This window comes from Bombus vosnesenskii, unplaced genomic scaffold, assembly GCF_011952255.1.
Source record: "Bombus vosnesenskii isolate JDL3184/JDL3185 unplaced genomic scaffold, Bvos_JDL3184-5_v1.1 scf7180000013263, whole genome shotgun sequence".
In the NCBI taxonomy this organism is placed as follows: domain Eukaryota; kingdom Metazoa; phylum Arthropoda; class Insecta; order Hymenoptera; family Apidae; genus Bombus; species Bombus vosnesenskii.
In genome coordinates, this window is record NW_022882923.1 from 5,250,859 (window position 1) to 5,271,701 (window position 20,843).

Consider the following 20,843-nt stretch of genomic DNA (forward strand, 5'->3'; position numbering starts at 1 on the left):
ACAAACACGAGAATCTCTTTTTGCAAACTCAGCGACTTATCTCCCATTTATCCAACTTATTTGTAATGCACGTGATTTCTGACAAGCGACTATTAATCGTTTATATTCATTTTCGATAAAAAAACAGGCAGCGTCTATTAACAACAGAAGAAGGAACGAGATGTTCGAACGACGAGCACGCATAATTAATTATTACGTAAACTTGCAACCCGTATATTCTCCACGTGAGTCACTGAGAGAGAGAGAGAGAGAGAGAGAGAGAAAGAGAGAGATCCCATGAATTCGAATACATTTGGACGATCGAATGAACAGAAAATCGCGTAAACGATTATTGTTATCGTTCGCTATCGGTAGCACTATCGTGGTATTCACCGAGCGCGTGCGTGGCCGCGTGCACGCGAAAAAATGCGAGATGAGCTGCGATTTGATTAGCAGCAATCGCGATGTAACGCATATAAAACCGGAACGTACTATACTTTCGACTGACCTACTTCTCTTGTTTTTGTACGATACGCCCAGTTAAAGACCTAGGAGCACAGATAGAACGTACGACGATAAGTAAACGATGTCTATGCGAACACGATGAGCTTATCGTAACTCGAAGCGCTTTATTGCACCTCCTAATCAATTTTGCGAGTTGATTGGCTTTTTCTGGTTCAAGGAGGCGGAAGGTATTTTTCTTTTAGTTTGCTCGTTTATCATTGACTTCAAGGTTTCTGACTGAAAGGTTATCTAACCTGTTAAACCATAATAACGTAGCGCATTGAATTAACGATAGAAAAAATCAAAATTGACGCACTGATCTATGTAGAAGCTTATATTGTTAGAAACGTACGATAGAATAGCTAAATTTCTAAACCCAGCCCCATGACCAGTAAATGTCCTATTCTACTCGATTTAACGTTAGTAATAGTCAAACTCGGAGGGTAAACCGGTTTACCCCTCCAGGGAAGGTAAGCCAAATGAAACGACAGGTTACACCAAACAGGTATAATTAAATGAAAGCTGTACAGAAATATATGCGCATTTTAGAAAGAGTCGTTCGATTCTTCAAAAATGTACTTCAACGAGCCTGCAAAATCTCAATGAAACATCACGAATTGATCATTGTGACCACCGTAATAGTTTCAGTATTAAGATAGATATTTAATTAAAGTAGAATAAATATCAGAATCACTGCGGAGAAATTTGAATATCAACGATATCGTTCGATAACCGGTAATATCGTACAATAGTATTGTTTCGTCGGATGAATCCTTGCGCAGCCCGGAATCTATCCCTCGGTCGAGATGGCCACTCGCCACGTCAACACAATTAAGCGGATGGCAATAATCCTAAGGAACTGTCATAAAACGAGGCTTTTCGATTTACCGCTAAAGCCGTCAATTGGCATAAAGCATCTTCGAATCAAGAGGTTTCTTATGGTTATTGCTACATCAGGTAAAAATTGAGGAAACGTGGGTTTTCCCATGTTTCCCAGGATTCCACCCGCAAGCGACCAGTGGTGGGGCAATCATCATCACCGAACAAGAGTTTTCCTTTGCAACAGCATCGTCACCGAACTTCGCTGGTTCATCATCTTCAGAACAGTCAACATCTCTTTATCGACTTTAGATCCTTGGATCATTCACCTACTTCACCTTTATACCTTACGCACCAGCGTAACTATCTTTTCTACAAAGATGTTGGAAATATATACTACCTGTGAACTATTAATCAAGCATTATACTCGTTAAACTACCTCTATTATCCTAATCGAAATAGGAGTTCGATCTGTTCGTGGCGTCGATCGTTTTAATCGTAACGGGAATTTACGACTCCCGTTGACGCGCTTCCTCGTGATCGCGTCTGCCCGCGATTGGTCGATTAAACAAGTATCGTTCATCTGAATTTTTCTTGTGAAAGATATTCAATCGTCATGAAGATTGTTAAATCTATCCAATCTTCGACAAGCTTAAGAACGAAGAAATTTGAACTCAACGTAAGATGATCAATAGGCAAGCTCGAGAAGCATCTTTCACGAAGATACTTTGATCTCCGTGTACGAATAATCGGTTGGTGAACGTCAATTAGCAAAAATCGATTAAAGTTACGATGTATTTACGCGTTCACGTATTCTCATGCGAAGGCATTGCGATAACAGGGCGTTTGACCCCGGTGTATCGCGGCTGGACTATAATCCACTATATGACGTAGTTTGGTATTACAGTGAAACGCTGGTCGTGCAGCGAGTATTGTGTGCGGAGCGGATTTACGCGCATACCGTACACGCTCGGCGAGTGCAGCCTGTACCCGGCGTCTAAAAAAAATCTCCACGCTTGATAACGAATAGGGGACACAGTTGAACATGTGACGATGACTGGCATGGGTAATTGGTGATATCCGACCATCGTTTCAGCCGGACTTCACGAAGATCAATGCAATTATGCGCGCAGTGTCGTCGCCTGGATTCCATCCACGAACAAATCACCGAATATCGTTCGATTCGAATCGCGAGATCGTCGAATCCTCGCGAACGATCGTCGAACACTTAAAATCCAGTTCTTGGTTTGTTGCATTAATAACGCGAGATTCCAACAAAATATATACGACTCGAGATATTAATATAGATAAAAATATTCAAATATTCAAGCTTTTGAATATGTATTTGGCAGGATGATAATCATAGTGGTTTAAGACCGGACTTTTTAAATTCGCATTTAGTCGCGTATTTCAACTTCTGATTAATTATGATTTTATTCTTTAAGATTTCGATAAAATGTGTATTTGTGAGTTTTGTGATTTTATATTTTAAGATAAGATACTCGAGATACTCTCGATAAAATTACCAGTCACTAACGTTTTAATAACAAGATAAATAAAAGAGGAATTTAAGTGAATTAGCTTCTATCATAAACGATACTTCCACTCCGAAAATAAACTTGTGTTCTCCATGAGTAGATTAAGAAACGTTGACGCGACACGAACTAAAGAGTATCTTGGAAAGTCAAGAGACAATATTCGACGATTCTCGTGGGATGTGCGCTGACATCGAGAACTGTCAACAAGGGCAGCCGGTTGTCTGACACAATTACTGATTGCCAGTTTAGCCGAGCCGTCAGAGCAGAGGGTCAATCGAACGATTAAGTGCCCCTTTCACGAGGTCTTATCGAATTTTTCCTACATACGTCGATGAAACGACCCTCTTTCCCGTCTCTCTTCCCCCAGAATTTCGCGATACTTTCTTTTTCCTGCATCGATAGGCTCGCGGTACCATTCTGCACGCAGCTCGTAACGCTTTTATCAACACGCTCGTCAATAAATCGTCGAACCCTCTTCCAATGATAAACAACTCGCTGGCATGCGACTGCATCTTTGCAAATATACAATATCTGGTAAAAGTTTCGAATTATATCGTTAGTCAATGAACTAACTTTATTTTTCAGTACCAAAACGAAGGATTTGATTAGAGTTGATTAGGTTACGACTAAATTCGAGTTTCGATTAGATTCGGGAAGATTCTTAAAGTTAATTGCTATTTTTTTTGCTAAGATTGCTATTTTTACAGATCGATAAAAGAATTCTAAAATAAAGTTTAATCGTCAATTTTGTTATTAATTTAAAATTGCGGATATCAACGAAATCCTCTTTTAGTTTGATGGATCTTTGTCCGAAGATATCTCCTGAAGGTAGCAGAAATTCTAGGATTGCAGATATATAGAGAAATTTTCTTTAATTTGATAGATCTTTGTCGAAAGATTTGACCAAAAACTACAAACTTCCAAGACTCGTAGATATTAATCGAAATTTTCCTTACGTTGATTAATTCGCATATTCAAAGACTTTACGAAAGCAGCGGAATACTAAACAGACGTTTCCTTTTGAATTGTATAATTGTATGCAATGAATCTAAACTTTTGGCGGGTAGTGTAACATAATTGAGGCGGGTTCGACGGTCATGCGACAACGAGGGAAAGACGCATTTTCTTCAAGTTACATACCACTACATCCGTAGATAGCTAGAGTGCAGAGTTTGTCACAATGTGATGATATGTGTATGAGACATTACGAAACGACGTTTGACTCGAGGTTTTTGCTTCGTGTGTCGTTTCGAATCTGAACGCGCAATTGTTTATTCTAAGTAGCGCGACAACGATGAGACATGTCTTGCTCTGATAGAGGCCACTTAATAAATCCAATCAACCGACTGTCCTTTATTCGAACGACACATCATGGTGGAGGTTTCAGTAAATGCGATCACAGAAGTCACTCGTGACCTGCGCAGAAAATAACGCAGCAATATTATCATAATACGAGATAAAGCGATGTAACACGTTGCATCTTAAACCTTGTCTAGATTACTACTCGAGTCAGTCGAGCCAGACGTGTATAGCGGATTCCACAGGAGAAAATAATCTAAAGCACAGAATAACTCTGAAGCTTTTTATTCGTATCACGTAAAATCAATATTCTATCTGTGTATTCTAAAAAATATACAAAAGTGACGTTAGAATATTAGAAGAAAAGATCGAGAACTGAAAGAAAGTTCTCCTTTTCCCAGTATGAAAAGAGAATTGTGTATCCAAAAAGAATAGGAAAAATGTTCAATGTTTTCTGGCCAAATCAAATGTATCATCCACGAATATTCCGTTGCACCGTGTGTTTTCCATTATCAAATACAATAAAGACACAAGTCGACAGAAACGTCAGTCTACTGTGAAATTCTTCAAGCCGAGAGTATTTTGGTGAATGTTAAGAGTCCATTTACTCGAAAACAAAACGCCAGGTGAAAAAATTGTATTCTATATTTTCTTCAAAACTTGTTTCTTCTCGTGTAAAATCATCTATCCGTCGATTGTATCATTAGCTACAGGATACTCTATAAAACGGAATGTGATCGTCGAAAAACGGTATGATCGAGATCACAGACAGCATGGATGGATGATCGACCAAGCTTTGCATAACAATCGACGCGTGAACAACCTCACGTTCAAGGAAAGATATGCCGTTTCGTTTGCTCGTGTGCGCCGTCCTCGCGTGGCTAATTATAAATAAAATAAAGATAAAGCTCGCGGTTCAAAGGGTAGATGCGGAGAAGAAGGAAGGAAGAGATGGAGCGGAAAAGAGATAGCGTGCGACAAAACGCATTGCGTGGGCGGTGTTACGCGTAAATACGCGAGGAGACGCGAATGGCGACGAGACGACGCGATGAAATCGATTAATCGCCAACTAATTAAGAAATCAAACGCGAGAAATAAGAAAATTCTGAAGTTCGATGTTTCTATCTTCGAAGATAATTGGAAACGAAGGTGGCACGCGACGATCGTCACCTTGAAATTTGCATATCGATATTTGCATTCGTTGTATATCGAATATTAAGGTTGTCACACGAATGTAAATTACATTTTCACCGAGCGAACGAGGAAGCAAAAGAATAAAAGAACTCGAAAAGCGTTCGAGACGATGTATACGTCACTGGCCATTATCCTGCGCTATTTTTGTTCGCAGTCGGTTAGTAATTAGGCGATAACGTATGCGAAAGATGAGATTGATGCAATTATAGATTATCGAGGTCGCGATTAATATGTCGCGTAACGTCTCGATACGCGCACCGAACTCGATCGAAACTCGGATGCTTCCTTGACTCTGATATCAACCGACGATGAATCGTAGAATTAAATTAACGTGGCCATCTATGAAATCCTTGAAAGCCTAATAACAATTCTACGCTCTATCACTGCGAGCTTAACACCTCAACGTACGATAAGCCAACGTTGTAACCTAAACTCACACAGTTTATCATCAGCAAGATAAATGTGAAAAATAAAAAGAAAAGGATATTCTTGGTTAATTGCTAATTTCTTGCACCAGCACTTATCAACATAAATATACATGACCAACGTGTAAATGGAAATTGTCGCGCTGTCAGAAACCAGTTATGTTTATCGATCCCCACGAAATTGCGTTTCAACGAAATCCACCATCGAAATGCATCGCTCGAGTGGCGTATTATCTTTCGTACGACGTGAAACGATGTCGACAATCGGCACAGAAAGTCACCCCATCGCGAAACCACAATCGAAAATACAACGCACCACCTGCGTATCGCGTGGCGTCTGATGATATCATTGTTTTGCAATGTTGCATCATGTGACTGCCTCGCATAATTCAATGCAAACAACATAATGCTAGGACGAAAAAAAAAAAGATATCTCTTCGAGAGCTTCGGTGAACGATAGATAAATCATAGACTTGAAAGGCAAGCGAAAGAAGAGGTCGAGGATCCTGATGTTGAGCGTTATTCAGATTAAACCAGTTCCTTGGCTAATTTTTGTATCGATTTGTTTAATTTATTCTATTTATTGGTTAACACGGATGATCTCGAAATAAACGAGATTTAATACGAAGCAATTAATAAAACGTTACGAAATATTGGAAGAAAATTTTCATTTCGATCGAGAGGGAACACGAAAAATGACACGAAACCAGAAATAATATCAGATTAGCAACTGCTGTTTCTTTCAATCTTAATTAACACATCATCTGCAACCTTATTTTTATTGACGTCGTCTACATGCTGATTTAGGTTCATGCACCTTCTTTCAGGTTTTTGCGTTTTCACAAATTCCAAAAAAATGCTTCGAAACTCTTCCAACTTTCTAGAATATCATCGAATAATTTATTAAATTGGTATATGTCATTTTAATCTTTCTCGGTAAGACGAAATTTATACAAAACACGAAAGATGATGAAAAATTACTTGAAATTACTGGTTGAAAACGACTTAGTATCCAGATGAAGCGTTAAATAGAGGTTCGCGGTAGTGTACTTCGACGATGCTTAAATTTAAATAATTTGACTAATTTCAGCCAGGCTTTGGCGTTGTTTTTCTCTCTTGTCATAAAAAAGCGGATCCTCCTCAAGAGAGAATATCATGTCCTTCGCACGACTCGCGAAACCGGCTATTAAAAGTTCCACATTCGTTTTCTCGAACGGTGGTGGCCCTCTTCCTCGTACCCACGCGTGTGTATACAGCAGTATATACACAGAAGAACGTGAACGGGCCGTGGCCGATTGCGTGATCTCGACAAATAGAATAACTCGATCTGGGACGCAGAGAGTCCTGCTGTCATGCCGGTTTGGCGCCACTCGTTACAAACAGAAGCACGCGCCACGAGCAGAACAAGGCGTCCAAGAAAAAGGCAGGGAAACGGGTGGGGACTCGACAAGAGGCTCTTTATCGAATTTCGACGTGGAACACGAAAAACGCGACGGGATTTCAAAATTTCTCTCGTCTGGGCAATCGGCGTTCGCACCTTCGATCGCCACATTTCGTGTTTTCACGGGTGTCGATTGGACGAGAACGAGAGTGTAGAATTCATTTACTTGAATCCAGCGGACATAAACAATTCGTTTAACCGAAATTCGACGAGTTTTCTCTATGTCTTTTGTTCGAACTGTATTTCTCTTTCTCGTGCTTCTGTCATTCATGGGAAAAGATTTTACATTTAGACAAGCGAATTCGATGAACGCCCTACCTTTATAATAAATATCTCGCCATACTCGTGGTAATGATTCAGAATCAAACACAAAGTTTAATCTTAGCTTTGAGTTTAATTCCAGTTACAAGCGTTACAGATCACTGAGATAGCAAGTTTATGGATACAATATTTCAATACTTTTCCTCAAACATCGTAACGAAGCCGTAAATAACGTTGACGTGTATATTCAAAAAACAAAGTCACGAGACAAGAGGTTAATTGGTTACTAACTAAAATTTCGTTCAAACAAATGAAGTTTCGATAAATAAATAGCATTTCGCTCTATGTACTTGTTTGTTTCGTACATCTGTATACACCCGTTTGACGTCAGAAAGAGTTTTGATTCTTTACTATTACACTTGCTCGCAAGTATTTTGAAATATAATTCATTCGATCAAGACGAGATGGTTCGGTGTCCTCGTCAATGCCATTAACACACTTTTCTTATCTCAATTTCTGGTAAACAAGAGAAAGCAGAAAGCAGTTGGAGTGAGAGATCGCTTATTTTTGTAATAGCTGCAGACACGTGTCTCCCGAGGCAAGGAAGAAGATCGAAAGCAGATTTAGCTCGAGCATCGAACCAACAGCTTTCGGAATAACAAAATACCGAAGCTATTAACAGAGCTATGCGGCAGCATTGGCAATGTATTTGGAATTTGACGAATTATATTGATATCACGCGTTCCTTTTGTAAATAAATCGAGTTACGAGTGCTCGAGTAAATAAATTATCGAACGACGAATGTTGCAAAACGTATTCCTAACCGTACGATGACCAAAATTAACGTGAGAGCCAGTTGCATTGGAAAATGCTTCTCCGAGTATAATGTAGTCGCGTGTGACGAGATTGTACGATAACGAAATCAGTTTTCGACAGATACGTCAGCTAGAAAAGAAATTCGCTTCGCGAATTTTCGAGAACCACGGAACCTGAAGTCACGCGTATAATTTTAACGTTTTTATTTAGAACCTGATAATAACAAACGTGTCGTGAAAATCCCTATTTATGGTACATCTGCGAAAGAATGCGCGGTTAACTCGTTTCGATTCTAATACTTACGACCTATGCAACGGAAGAGGAATTACTTAACCTCTTCAGGGTCGAATTTATTAAGATCAGAAGATAAATGTTTTTCTTATTTCTCTGAGAAATATCGCGTATTCTACATGAATATCGCCATAAAGCATCGAGGTTAATTATTCGTGAAACGACTCGGTATACATTATTTACGATAATTTTCATTGTTTTTCGTCAAATCATGCTTAAACCAGGCATTAACATATCCATTGTTTTGCACATCAGATATTCGTTCTAATTATTCTTTCATATCATATGATTCTGCTACAGACTACTCGTAACTAGCATGAATTTGATATGTCTAGTAATTATAACAAATTTCTATATATTTCCGTCTGTTACAAACCTCTTGTTAACTTTGTGTAAATTCTAGTGAATTATTCGTGAAATTCTACTTAGACGAAGGAAAACATCACTCATAAACAAGCGATACGGCGCACAACACGTTAATAAATTATTCAGTCATACTTGTAGCCAAGAAATGCGACTTAGTTACAATTTTCTAAACCACCCACTTCCTCGTCGGATTTTCTCACTCATCCTATCATACTTTATTCTTATGCTATCCTTAACCCAGTTACTAAATACTGAGAATCTACGCTAGAAATTCTTCCTATGCTACAACTATTATTTCTGCCAACCACCCCTGCTGCTGTTAACCGTCTGCTTATTACATCATTTAATCTCTGCTATTTCCTTCTACCACTTCTTTCTCCATATTTTTCCTTATTTACTCTTTCTATTTTCCTTAACTATTTCTCCACCTGTTCCTATATCTTGTCCTTCGGAATCTTTTTCACGCTCGCTTTTATTCTTTCTGCTCCTGTGCAGTCCTCCATCGGATGTTTCAACCTGCCGCTATTCCTCTCGCGGATTCTTTCCTTTTCCAGCGTCCAATATCTATTCCCCTCTTCTACGTTCCCACATCTCGCACTAGCTATAATACTTTGCTTGCCCCCGCTCCTTTCTTCTTTAAATAGCGCGACATTCTGACGTCTTGTATGTACAGAGCATGGTATAAACAGAGTATTTGAACGATATTTAAATCGACGTGTTTACCAGTTTCGTTCAAGAGGTTAATAGAACAGGTAAATTATTCGATATATCAACGATGGAATATTATTCGACGCCTATATTGCACGTGTAATAAGCACTAAAGCGAGCCGCGATAACCTGATAGTTTCAATCTGGATCCAACTACTAGTAGTAATTATCATGCGTGTGCTACACGTTATACATACATACATAGCGAGAATACGCAGAGATAGAACGATCGACTTTATTAGCGTCTCGTTGCACTAACTTCCAGTGCGCTCGTCACAGCGTATCGTTGCGAGCAATCTGCACGTAAAGCGATCGAATATCGTTCCAGATGTGCAACACCGTATCATAATCGTAGTCGAAAAATTTCCTCTACCACAGTTTATAGAACGACACCCTTCAACGACTCGCGTTCATACGCTCACACGTAGGAATTCGCATATGTACATGTTAGAAATTTCAGAAAGTTACAATAAAATGCATTCGATAAGATTCCATTTAATCGGGTGCTAATTGTAAATACGATTATGTCCCAATAAACAGAATTCGAATAAATGGGCTTCTATTATTATTCATTTCATCCGCGGATCATAGTATATTTATTCACCTATCGATCATTGAAGAAAGATCGTTCGAATACGATCTACAGAAAGTGTTGGCAGAACCTGATCACCGAATTGAAAAAATCTATTGACTATGCCCACATTTGGAGACATCTTCAAACACGATTTTCGTGAGAACGAGGCCTTCAACGAACAAATTTTACTCCACACTCGTGGACTGCAGTATTGTGTATGGTATTGTGTTATTGATAAACAATAAAATCTAACATTGCATATACTCGTCTTGTTTTCTCACATTTTCACCCTTGGTCGCCCAGGAACTCGGCCGATTGTTCCTTGATCGAGCAAAGACGCGAGACACAATAATGAAACGACGCAGAAGTGGTTCATTGAACACAAGTGTCCCGCATAGCTTCTGTTACATTTATCGACTGTTCAATTAATGTTGTGTTCACGGAACAGACCCGCATAGTGTTTACCATTTTGCCTCTAGTCCGAGGTCAGTTTTCCTCGAGGTACACCTAATAATCGTCTATATTTATCGCCGGCTAAAAGACACGTGGGCAACCTGAGAAAACCGCAAACAAGCGAACACCGTCTGCATACGAGCAAACATTCGTTTTGCGTAAGCACGAAACGGCTAACCGTGAACAGGTACTAAGAGAAACGATCTATATACCAGGCCATCGCGTCATTCAATAATAATCGGCAGAGGTATCTGATCGACCGTAGGTAGCGATATTAAGACACTAAACTGCTACAAGTAACCAACAAACATCTATTTATAGCCGCTTAATTCGATCACATCAATGAGACGCTTGTCATACATGATTCACGATCATTCTATAATTATATAACGATATATCGACCGTACAGACGATACAGCATATTACAATGCCCTTTATGAACAACCTACGATTTTCTTTTTTTACTTTTCAGACAACGATTGACGATCGCTCGAACAGATATCGCTTGGCGCTTCGGTAAACCACGTGTGACCAATTTACTATGATTTTCCAGAAAAAGACGCTGTATCTGATGAGTGATAAAAATCGCTACTTTTTTATAATTCCATTCTTCGATCGTCAACGTCCTTTCGGGCCATCGATTTTTAACGAAACTACTAAATATTTCTCCTCGTCAAGGATCAAATCGAAGTGGTCTTGACCAAAGACCGATTGATCGTGAAAATTTGCGATCATCGTTACGCAAATGATTATCTTACGTATTTATTAATAGCAATCGGCATTTGGCAACCACTGTTACCTATCAAGACCAACCATGTACGGGTCGTTCGTGTGTGTGTCGTACACGATTAATAGGTGAGCACCGCGTGGGGTTGTTTATGCCGATCTTTAGTCGCGTTTGTGCGTACACGCGTTCTTCTTCGATTTGCACACAATGCGCAAAATCGAGGCGTCGCGACCAACCGCCACCGCTCCGATTTGAGCAGAGCCACAGGATTCGGGCCAAAGAATTGTTGGAAATAAGGAATAATTATAAAAGAAGGATGTTTCATTTCGCGTGGTAATTATTCAGAGGAATTAATTAGGAATTTCGAGGATCAAGCTTAAGGACTGTAGACGATTAGGAAAACAAGCAGTGGTACAGTGAAGTTACATAAACTTTCTAAGGAGCATGTTTATAATTTGAAGAGATACTTGCTAACTCTGCGAGAATTTCGAAGAGTACTTAAGCGTACTTAATAGAATATAAATGGAGCATGCTTCGCGCGTATCTTTATTAAGAATCGGTTGCTAAGAAATATCTCTTGAGTAAGTGATATCGACACCCTTGCGTTTATTTCTTCTTTTACCGAATATTTAAGTCTCATCCGTTCGCTGGTATGACACTGTGTCAAATCCGAGATAATGAAAATTATACGTAATTTCTACTAATTCCTATACTCTTTTTTTGTACCTGTTCTATCTAATTCTTACCGAAGAATTCAAGCTAAAGTCGAAGTTGAAACTCTAAAGTTCGTCGCAAACATATTCCTCTCGTGTCCAAACCATAACCCGTTTCGCGATTTAATATTATTATAACCCGTTTTGTGATTTAATATTATTACACGCTTAAGGCCAGGATCGAATCATCGACGAAACCTATCAAAATCGATCTCTCTATCTGGAAGATACGAAACTTCCTGAATCCCTGCAACAGTCGGTTACAAAGCCGACGAAAAAGAAAAAAGAAATGTACGTAACAACTTCTTTCGATCGTTCAGTTCAGACATTTACTTTCACCGAAAATTGGTCGTTCCTCTCTCAGTCTTTGACGCAGAGTAGAAGCTCCTCGATCGAACCACGACCTCGATGCTTCGCTGCAGCAGGCGCCGACAGTCGCTTGAATATGCATGCAAATTCCATCCTGTATATAACGACTATCTGGCAACCGGTCGGCCAATCGGTACGAGTGACACAGATATTTTCTTAACCTCTAAAGGCACCTACGGCCGGTTCTGAGCGTAGCCAGTCGCGCGCAACACCGCTCGCGTACATATGCAAACACGGCTGTTCTCCGCGACGGATCTCTCGCTAGCGTGAAACGATTATGCAAGAACGCGCGCGCGATTTAACTTTCAAGGGACACGCATAGTGTCTTCGGTATCTTTGTATCGCTGCATACGCTTTGGCCAATAAATAATAAAAAATATTAGATGACAAGAAATTGTATAAGTTAGATCAGCGTTAGAATCGATGTGCTTCGATGGTTGAAATAAGTAGCTTGAGATATTTCGATGGCTGTGAGAACTTAAATATACAATACATATATGTGGTTCAAGGCTTTCTTCCTAATGCGAGCATTCTAATTTTTAGATCGAATATGGAATAGAAGATTTATTTTTCGTATCTACGATCTTAACTTACCGCTAAATATGAAAATATAGAGAGGCAGGTTTTAAGCGGTTCCAAAGTGATTCGATTTTCATCGATGTTCAATTAGTTTTTATAGGTTTGCTCGAATTACTAGCAAGTGGAAGAAAGTGGCTAAAGTTGAAAGGGTTGTATACCACGTATAACCCTAAATACGATTGCAACACTGGGTATCGCCACTGAATGCTTGAATTTACGTCCTAACTATATCTGTTCCACTAACCACTGCGTATTATGACTTCGTAGTTACGACCGTTTCACGCGTCGAGGCTGATTCCCGTCTAGCGATTCGGAGCGGGGTCATCGAGCTATTTCGCACGTTTTTCACGCGTGGGCTCGAATTGCGGATAATCCGTGGGATGGGAGATTCGTCCAACGTTGGATCCAAAAAAGAACGAAGAAAACATCGAATTGACAAATTCTGGATGGTCGTTCAAGCCTACGGCGTAGCCTGCCGGGGCGAGCAACTGTCGCGTCCGTTGGCACGAAAACTAGGGCTTCTTCTAAATTCGATATAATTAGCGACAATGTTTGCTGATTTCTGTCTGGTTTACTTTACTAAGTGCCAGTTTATCATGACGGCTATCGTTGTTCACGACAAATCGTCCGTCTCGAAAATGAGCGTAAACACCAAGAAAAATTCTTTCCTGGCGCCTACGTTATGTTTATCGCAAAATTTCGAAATATTTTCGCACAACCGCAAGAATTGAAAATAATTAATCGCGAATACTAAAGATTTTCCATAACTTGGTAGGTGAATGCTTAACCTATTAACGGTAGAACTGGAACACATCGAAACGCCTGGTATTAGAATTGTAATTACTTTTCCGTTTGCAATTACTTTGCAATTACCAGGTGGTAAGTAGTTTTTGCCAGTACTGATGTTTACTTCCATCGAGATAGAAATACGATTGCATATACTTATTTATTTTTATCATATCGATTTGCCAATTAATTATATATAGCACACCTAGATACATAATATTAAAGTACTAACGTTAATCGGATCTAATCGGAAGACAATGTAATAATAGGTGACGAGCTAATTTGCCTTCCTTGACGAACGAATTAAATTTGAAGTGTTGTCTGAGAATTATAAATTGATTAATAGGGAAACACGCTTTCCTTCCGTGATTCCTTCGCTATTTACATCGTACCGTGTGCGAAGGCGCCCTGTTTCGAAACACCGTTGCAAAACCGAAATTTTGGAATAAATTTCATCATTTCTTCTAAATTTCCTCGAGCTCAACGACCGATTCTCGGCTGCCAAAACGCATTAACCCGAATACCGGGAAACTTGTTACGCGAAAATCGCGTGAAAATCGCGTGAAGTTCGCAATCAAGCGATCGTTACGCGAAACAGCTGGCGAACGTGCATCTTGTTTTTCTTTCTATTTTTCCTTCCTGTAATTTCGAAGAAAACGCAGCGCAGAAGAAACGCGGGAACAGCGATAAAAAGCAGCGGAGAGTTCGATGACCGAGTTAAGTAGATAATGAGTAAAGTCGTCGTGGAATTGGAGGGAATTATTCCGCGAGCTGAATTGCATAACGCGGTGAGGACGATTACGCGTGGTGTTGCGCAGGTCTAGGTAAACGTACGCAACCGCGAGGACGTTAATCGTTTGGGAAGATTACGATCGATGTGGTAAACTGTTCTTACAAGTTTTCAGCTTAATACGAATCAATTGATTACAACGATCTTCATAAATTTCGACCTTAACCTGTAATCAGTTACAGCGCTATACGTCAACTTTCACGATCGGTTGAAATCTTCAGATTAAAAATTTTAATCTGAACTTGCGAGTTATAATCGAAGATTCTTGAGACTTTTATTTCTCTTCAATTTCTCGTAAAAATATGAAATTGCATAGAGATCCACGGTCCAGAACTATTTCGCACGTTACCTGAGAGCGATATAATATTACAATAATGTCTATAACGTTCGAGATATTCCAGAATCCCATAGTAACAGTATGAATAAAATATCGCTTGAATAACTTGATGGTGCAGTTGGAAAAATGAAAACTGAATATACTTTTAGTATAGATACATATGATATATATACAGGGTGGTTGGTAACTGGTGGTACAGGCGGAAAGGGGGTGATTCTACGCGAAAAAAGAAGTCGAAAATATAAAATAAAAATTTTCTTTTTAATTCTTTTTTTTTTAATTTTTCCATCGAGACGATCTACAGTGAGATCCGTTATAACGAGACGCGATAAAGTGCACGTATCGAGCGAAAATTCAAAGTCGATTTTCTCGAAAACAAAGCCTCGAACGAAAAATTTTTATTCTATATTTTCGACTTCTTTTTTCGCGTAGAATCACCCCCTTTCCGCTTGTACCACCAGTTACCAACCGCCCTGTATATATGTGTATATATGTGTATGCATGCGGATGAAAATATTCCTATGAAATGTAAAGTTCGAACAATTCACGGAACAGCGGAAGAATTTGTCACGTTCGCGTCACAGTCCAATTTCTCCGAGCTCTCGAAACATGTATAATTGGAAACGTTCGTAGAACTCGTTTCCGGAGGAAGAACGGTGGTCTCGTTGTTCTACGAAACTAATTCGGTTTCCGTCAAACGGTGTTTTCCAAGTAATCGAACACCAACGATGCTTGGAAACGACGACACGGAAAACAAACAAGAGATAATGTATGTACGTACGTTTCTCGATCGAGAACGTTATTTCATTTTAATAGAACGTTCGATCGAATTCGTTTCGATTAACCGAAGAACATATACATAACAGGTAAGTATGGAAATCACCGAGAACATCACGATACATATTCATATAAAAGAAAAAAGAGATAACTGTCATAGCAGAAACATTTACACTTTTTGTATGGCATCTCATTAATGGTATTAACGTGATAATAGTCACGTAGCTATTTCATCGAAATACTCGTTCTTTGCTTAAACTGCTCTCCGCTTCCATCGATGTAATTCGATTTCGAACGAAACAACACAACGTCCTGACACGAAATATCGGTGATGTAACAGATATAGTATAGAAGATAGGAACAACGCTTAAATCAAATGATAAACCGTGTCTTTTCTCGCGTGTAGCTCGCCGATCGAAGGAGAGCACGTTGTTTCACAATCAATTATCTTAATGATTCGTTTCCACGTGGTTCCACTTATGTTCTGTCGATTCGGCGTACACAACGCCAGGCCAGTTTCCTCGGTAATCGGTCAATTTTAAAACACTTCTAGAAACTGTAGCCTCTGCGAGAGAACTATCCGAACGAATGGCAAGCTGTATCTACTTGTCGGAGTCAGGTTGGCATTTTGAGGCGTTCGATGAATCTTTACTTACTTGACCGTCGCGAATGTAGCCAATCTCTATCAGTACGAATGTGGACACTGCCAGACGCTACGAGTAATGGTAATAGGATGGTCGAGATGGTGGCGACAACGAATCCACGGTCCACAGGAGGACTCGTATCAACGTGCTACTCGATTCGGGTAACTTCCCGATCACTCAATCGGCAATTCGTCCAACGACTCACTAAGCAACTAACTAACTCTAACTCTCGCTATAACTAACTCAATCCGAAAGAGGCTGCCCTTATATACTCCTGCCCCCGCTTCTCGAGTTAATCTTTAATCTTTGTTTTAAGGAGAGCCGTATAATCATTTCATACCTCTGTCAGGTGCATGTCTCTCCCGTGACCGCAGCTACGTCCGGTGACCTGTCATGTCACTTCGAGCCCAAACCCATCGTCATAAAGTCAGATTGGAACATTAAGACTATTTCTTATTCTTATTACTTAAGGGCGGCTATAGTAAAAGTCTGGGCTAGTGTATTGGGGTTTTTCCTAACATTCCTTCTCCGACATACTAAACAATCAAACCGACGAAAGACAGCTTGATCGTTGTAATAAAATATTAGGCCACTGATCTACTAACCAATCGTGGAACGATACGATCGCACGTAGATAAATCAGGTTACGAATGGTTCAAGCAAAATTTCACTCTTGAATTTCTCTTCGCTGAACTTTTACTTTTCTTAAAAAAAAAAAAAAAAAATTGTCTTCCCTAGCATTTGACTGAACGAAGGATTATATAATACGCAGGAGACGTTGATAAATTTCTCGGAATATTTTTAGATTAGTGGGAAGCGTATAACAGTAAAAAAATTACGCTTGAATATAAACAGCTATCAAATAGATATAAAGGAATATGTGTGTATAGAATGTGTGCGTATAGAAGGTCAATTCTACTTAAACGTGCTATATTTGCAACTGTTCGCTATAAATATCGTCAACAATAAACTACGTATTAATAAATGGAACGTATCGACCAAGGATTAATGTATTAATGAAAAAACACCTGCGCACTTTACCAAAGTTGATGGACGATTGAAAAGACAAAGCAGGTGCGATTACAAGTCCAAATAAGTAGCCTCGATAAGAAATGGCTTTCGGTTTCTTTCCTGCTTTTGAGTTCATAAACCCGTCGTAAACAAATTAATGAGTCCATGTCAGTAAATCGAAATTACAAGATCGATCTTATCGATTGCATGATGACTAGAATTACTGTGCGTTCGAGGATGCTTAAAAACGGGGTTCGGTGTTCTGTGTAATAGCCGATTAAATGACTCGAGAAGCGGTGCATCGAGATAGGCTACGTTCCATGCTCTAACTCGCGAATGATGAAACGGGTATTAAGTTCGTACACAGGAAGACGAGGCAGGAGCGATTGGCTCTCGTGCAAGTTTGCATTAGACTAATTGCTCCTAATACCATCCTTTCGCTCTAATACTGTCGGAACAAAACTCGGTAAAACCGAACAAAACGACGCTATATGGAGATTCAATGGACCTATTTAAATCCTGTGATTGCTACGTCTCAAATGTAAGCAACCTTCACTTCATAATGGATGATTATTAAGGTGAAAAAATGTTAGAACGGAACCTGTACGTCGACGATTTTCCAAGAACTATTCTTCGATTAAGGTTAATTACAAATGTCACAATAAGTTATATTCATGGATTAAAAACTTAAATATCGAATAACTAAAAACTCAAATATAACGTGCACTATCTTAAGAAAAAAAAGCTATAAACTGTACTACTATCTAACGCAATAATTTCTAATCTCTTACGCGGTAGCATAAATACCAGTTATCACTTTGGTACAAAAAATACAATCCCGTTTCTAATAGCGCGCCAAAAATAATCTACGAAACAAATTCAGGGGCATGCGCGCGCAGGTCAAGAGGCGCGAGAATCGCTTTCAAAGATGTTTACCAGCATTAACGACGATCGTAAGCCGCATACTTCTGCCTCGAGACGTTCTTAATGGTTTCACGTGTATCTTTTTCACGGAGATTACATAAGTCTCTTTGCGTGAGCTTAATTCATTCACGAACAGCTTACTCGTGATTCCAGTCACGTAGCACTTTAATTCTGCCTCGAATATTTAAGCCACCATAAAATCTTGTATCTAACAATTAACACGGACTCCCCTCGAACGTGATATCGCTAGATTTATACGCGATATTATACGATATTAAAGGAAACAGGCGAATTTTAATACGAGATGAATATCCAAGTTCGATGGTTAGCACGATATGAAATTACTGAAATACGTTCGAGCAATTACAGAGATATTCATCATATTAAAAACGAAAAGATCTCAGATTTCACTTACCCTGAAGATATCGCGATTAACGTGAGATAGGTGAATGGGAATTCGTTGGTAGCACTCACCTTTTCATCGAGGTTGTTCAGATCCGGCAACTGAAACAAAAACAATCGAGTCGAGTTAGTCCTACAATCGACACCATTTTGCAATGGCTATTACGAAAGAGGGTTAACGTTCTATCGTTTGAAATTCTTATACGATAATAGTATTAAGGGTCGTAGAGTAGACGAGAGGGAGAGAAGCGTTACCTTAGTAGGTGATACGAATGTTGTGGGTTCACATGTTGCTTAAAAAACATTAACGAATTATGTATGTACATACTAATTAATTTTAATCGCGATGCGAGCACAACAACAAGCTGACACACATATGACCGTGAACTGGAGAACGAATTGAAATTCACACGAGCAAGCGTCATCCTGCCATCTGTCGACGAATTCGATACTAACGTTTCCGTGAAAAACGAGACGAAAGACTACGTTACCTACGTAAGTGCCTACTTTATCTACACACGAGTTTGGTCGGTCGGCAGATGCCGCCCACGGTACATGATTTTTTTTTTTTTTTTTTTAGTCGCTTGCAAATTGAAGGAAATTGAAGCCAATTTGCAGCAATCAGCTGTCATGCTTGAATATATTCCGCAAGAGACTGTAGATAACGTGCAAGGATTAATTTAACGCTTGATACGTCAACCCATCTAATTAACCTTCATTATCCTCGTACGTGTCCCGAACCGAACGAAATAACGTGAAAGCGAAGAAGAAGGAGAAATTTCCTTCCGCGAGACATTTAAATAAATTGTTTTGCAGCGATGACTAGCTCAAAGAAACTTCATGCAAATTTCAACAGTATTGGAACGAATAAAACATTCTCTCTACATTTGAAATTCATGAATTCCTTCGTCATGCGGTAACGGTTATAGTCTCACGACTTGTTTTCTAATTCGAAAATAAATTATCGTAATATCGCTGAAAAGCAAGACAGCCGCGATGACTCGACTTAATTATGAGATCGTCGCTGAGTCCCGTCGGGACACTGTTTAAATGTCAAGATACACGCGCTAAGAGACCGATCACGGCTATCATATTCTTTCGCGCGTTCAAATTTCTGGTTCACCTCGATCCAGATTATCCGTAGCCGACCAAACCAGTGATTCACTTCGATATGGAAATAACTGACACTAAATAATATATTTAATAACCTTGCCCGCTCTTGAAACATGATAACTCTCTTCGAACTAGGGAAAGACGTTACGTAAATGAAACGAGAACGTCTTTGAATTATACTTGTACTCCGACTTTGTCTTTCGACTTGCATCTCGAATATTCGAGAATTTTTAACTCTATCGTAATTATTTGATCGTAATAACGTTGATTACTTGATAACCAAAAAGAAAGACGACAAAAGAAAAGTCGTATTAGAACGTGAGAAATGGGAATCGATGGGTTGAGACTTGAAAGATATTTCGGAGGTCTCTGAAGGTCATTTCACGGTCAAGTATATATTTCCACGATGATATTTTAACTGAAACCGAGAAAGAATATCAAGTGCATATTTCGCCTTGAAGATGGCTTTAGCTATTCGAGTCTTACAAATGGTAGGAAGGAATGCATATCAGTGAAATCTGTTCAAACATTTACACTACAATCGATGCGTTATTTACCCGTCTTTGTCTGATACTACTTTCAACGTGTACCGAGAAAATAACACGACGTTTACAGCTGTGTATCGAGCGATACTCTACATAGTACATCATCAAACAATGGCACCTAGTTCTACGAAATCGAAGTTGGCCATTGTCAATGATCTTTACGGGGCTTTCATAATTCTACCGAAACGTTTCTTTTTTTTAACTTGTTTGCTGTACAGTCAGCGTTGAAGAAACATTGATTTGTTATTATTATCACCGATTGTTTCCATAAAATAGAGATAACGTGGCCGCCTTCCGGAAATTGCTGGCTAAAAGTACGGTCACCGAAATCTGCCCTGATCTCGCGCGTATTCACGAACGAATAAAAGGGAAGCAGCGAGAACCGCGATGTATATTTATGCGATCACGTTAACTGGGAAATTAAATTCTCGCGAATTTCATCGAGGTTTACGAGGTGG

At 39.4% G+C, this 20,843-nt stretch overlaps 1 protein-coding gene across 2 annotated transcripts in view; it reads right to left on the reverse strand.

The window, feature by feature from the left end:
• LOC117232926 (sestrin-1) overlaps positions 1-20,843 on the reverse strand; it is a 150,441-nt gene that overhangs the window by 83,477 nt on the left and 46,121 nt on the right. For both annotated transcript variants that reach the window (XM_033492726.1, XM_033492717.1), the window contains exon 6: positions 18,800-18,829. In XM_033492726.1, coding sequence (XP_033348617.1) covers positions 18,800-18,829 — 30 coding nt within the window. The remainder of the gene's footprint in view (positions 1-18,799; positions 18,830-20,843) is intronic.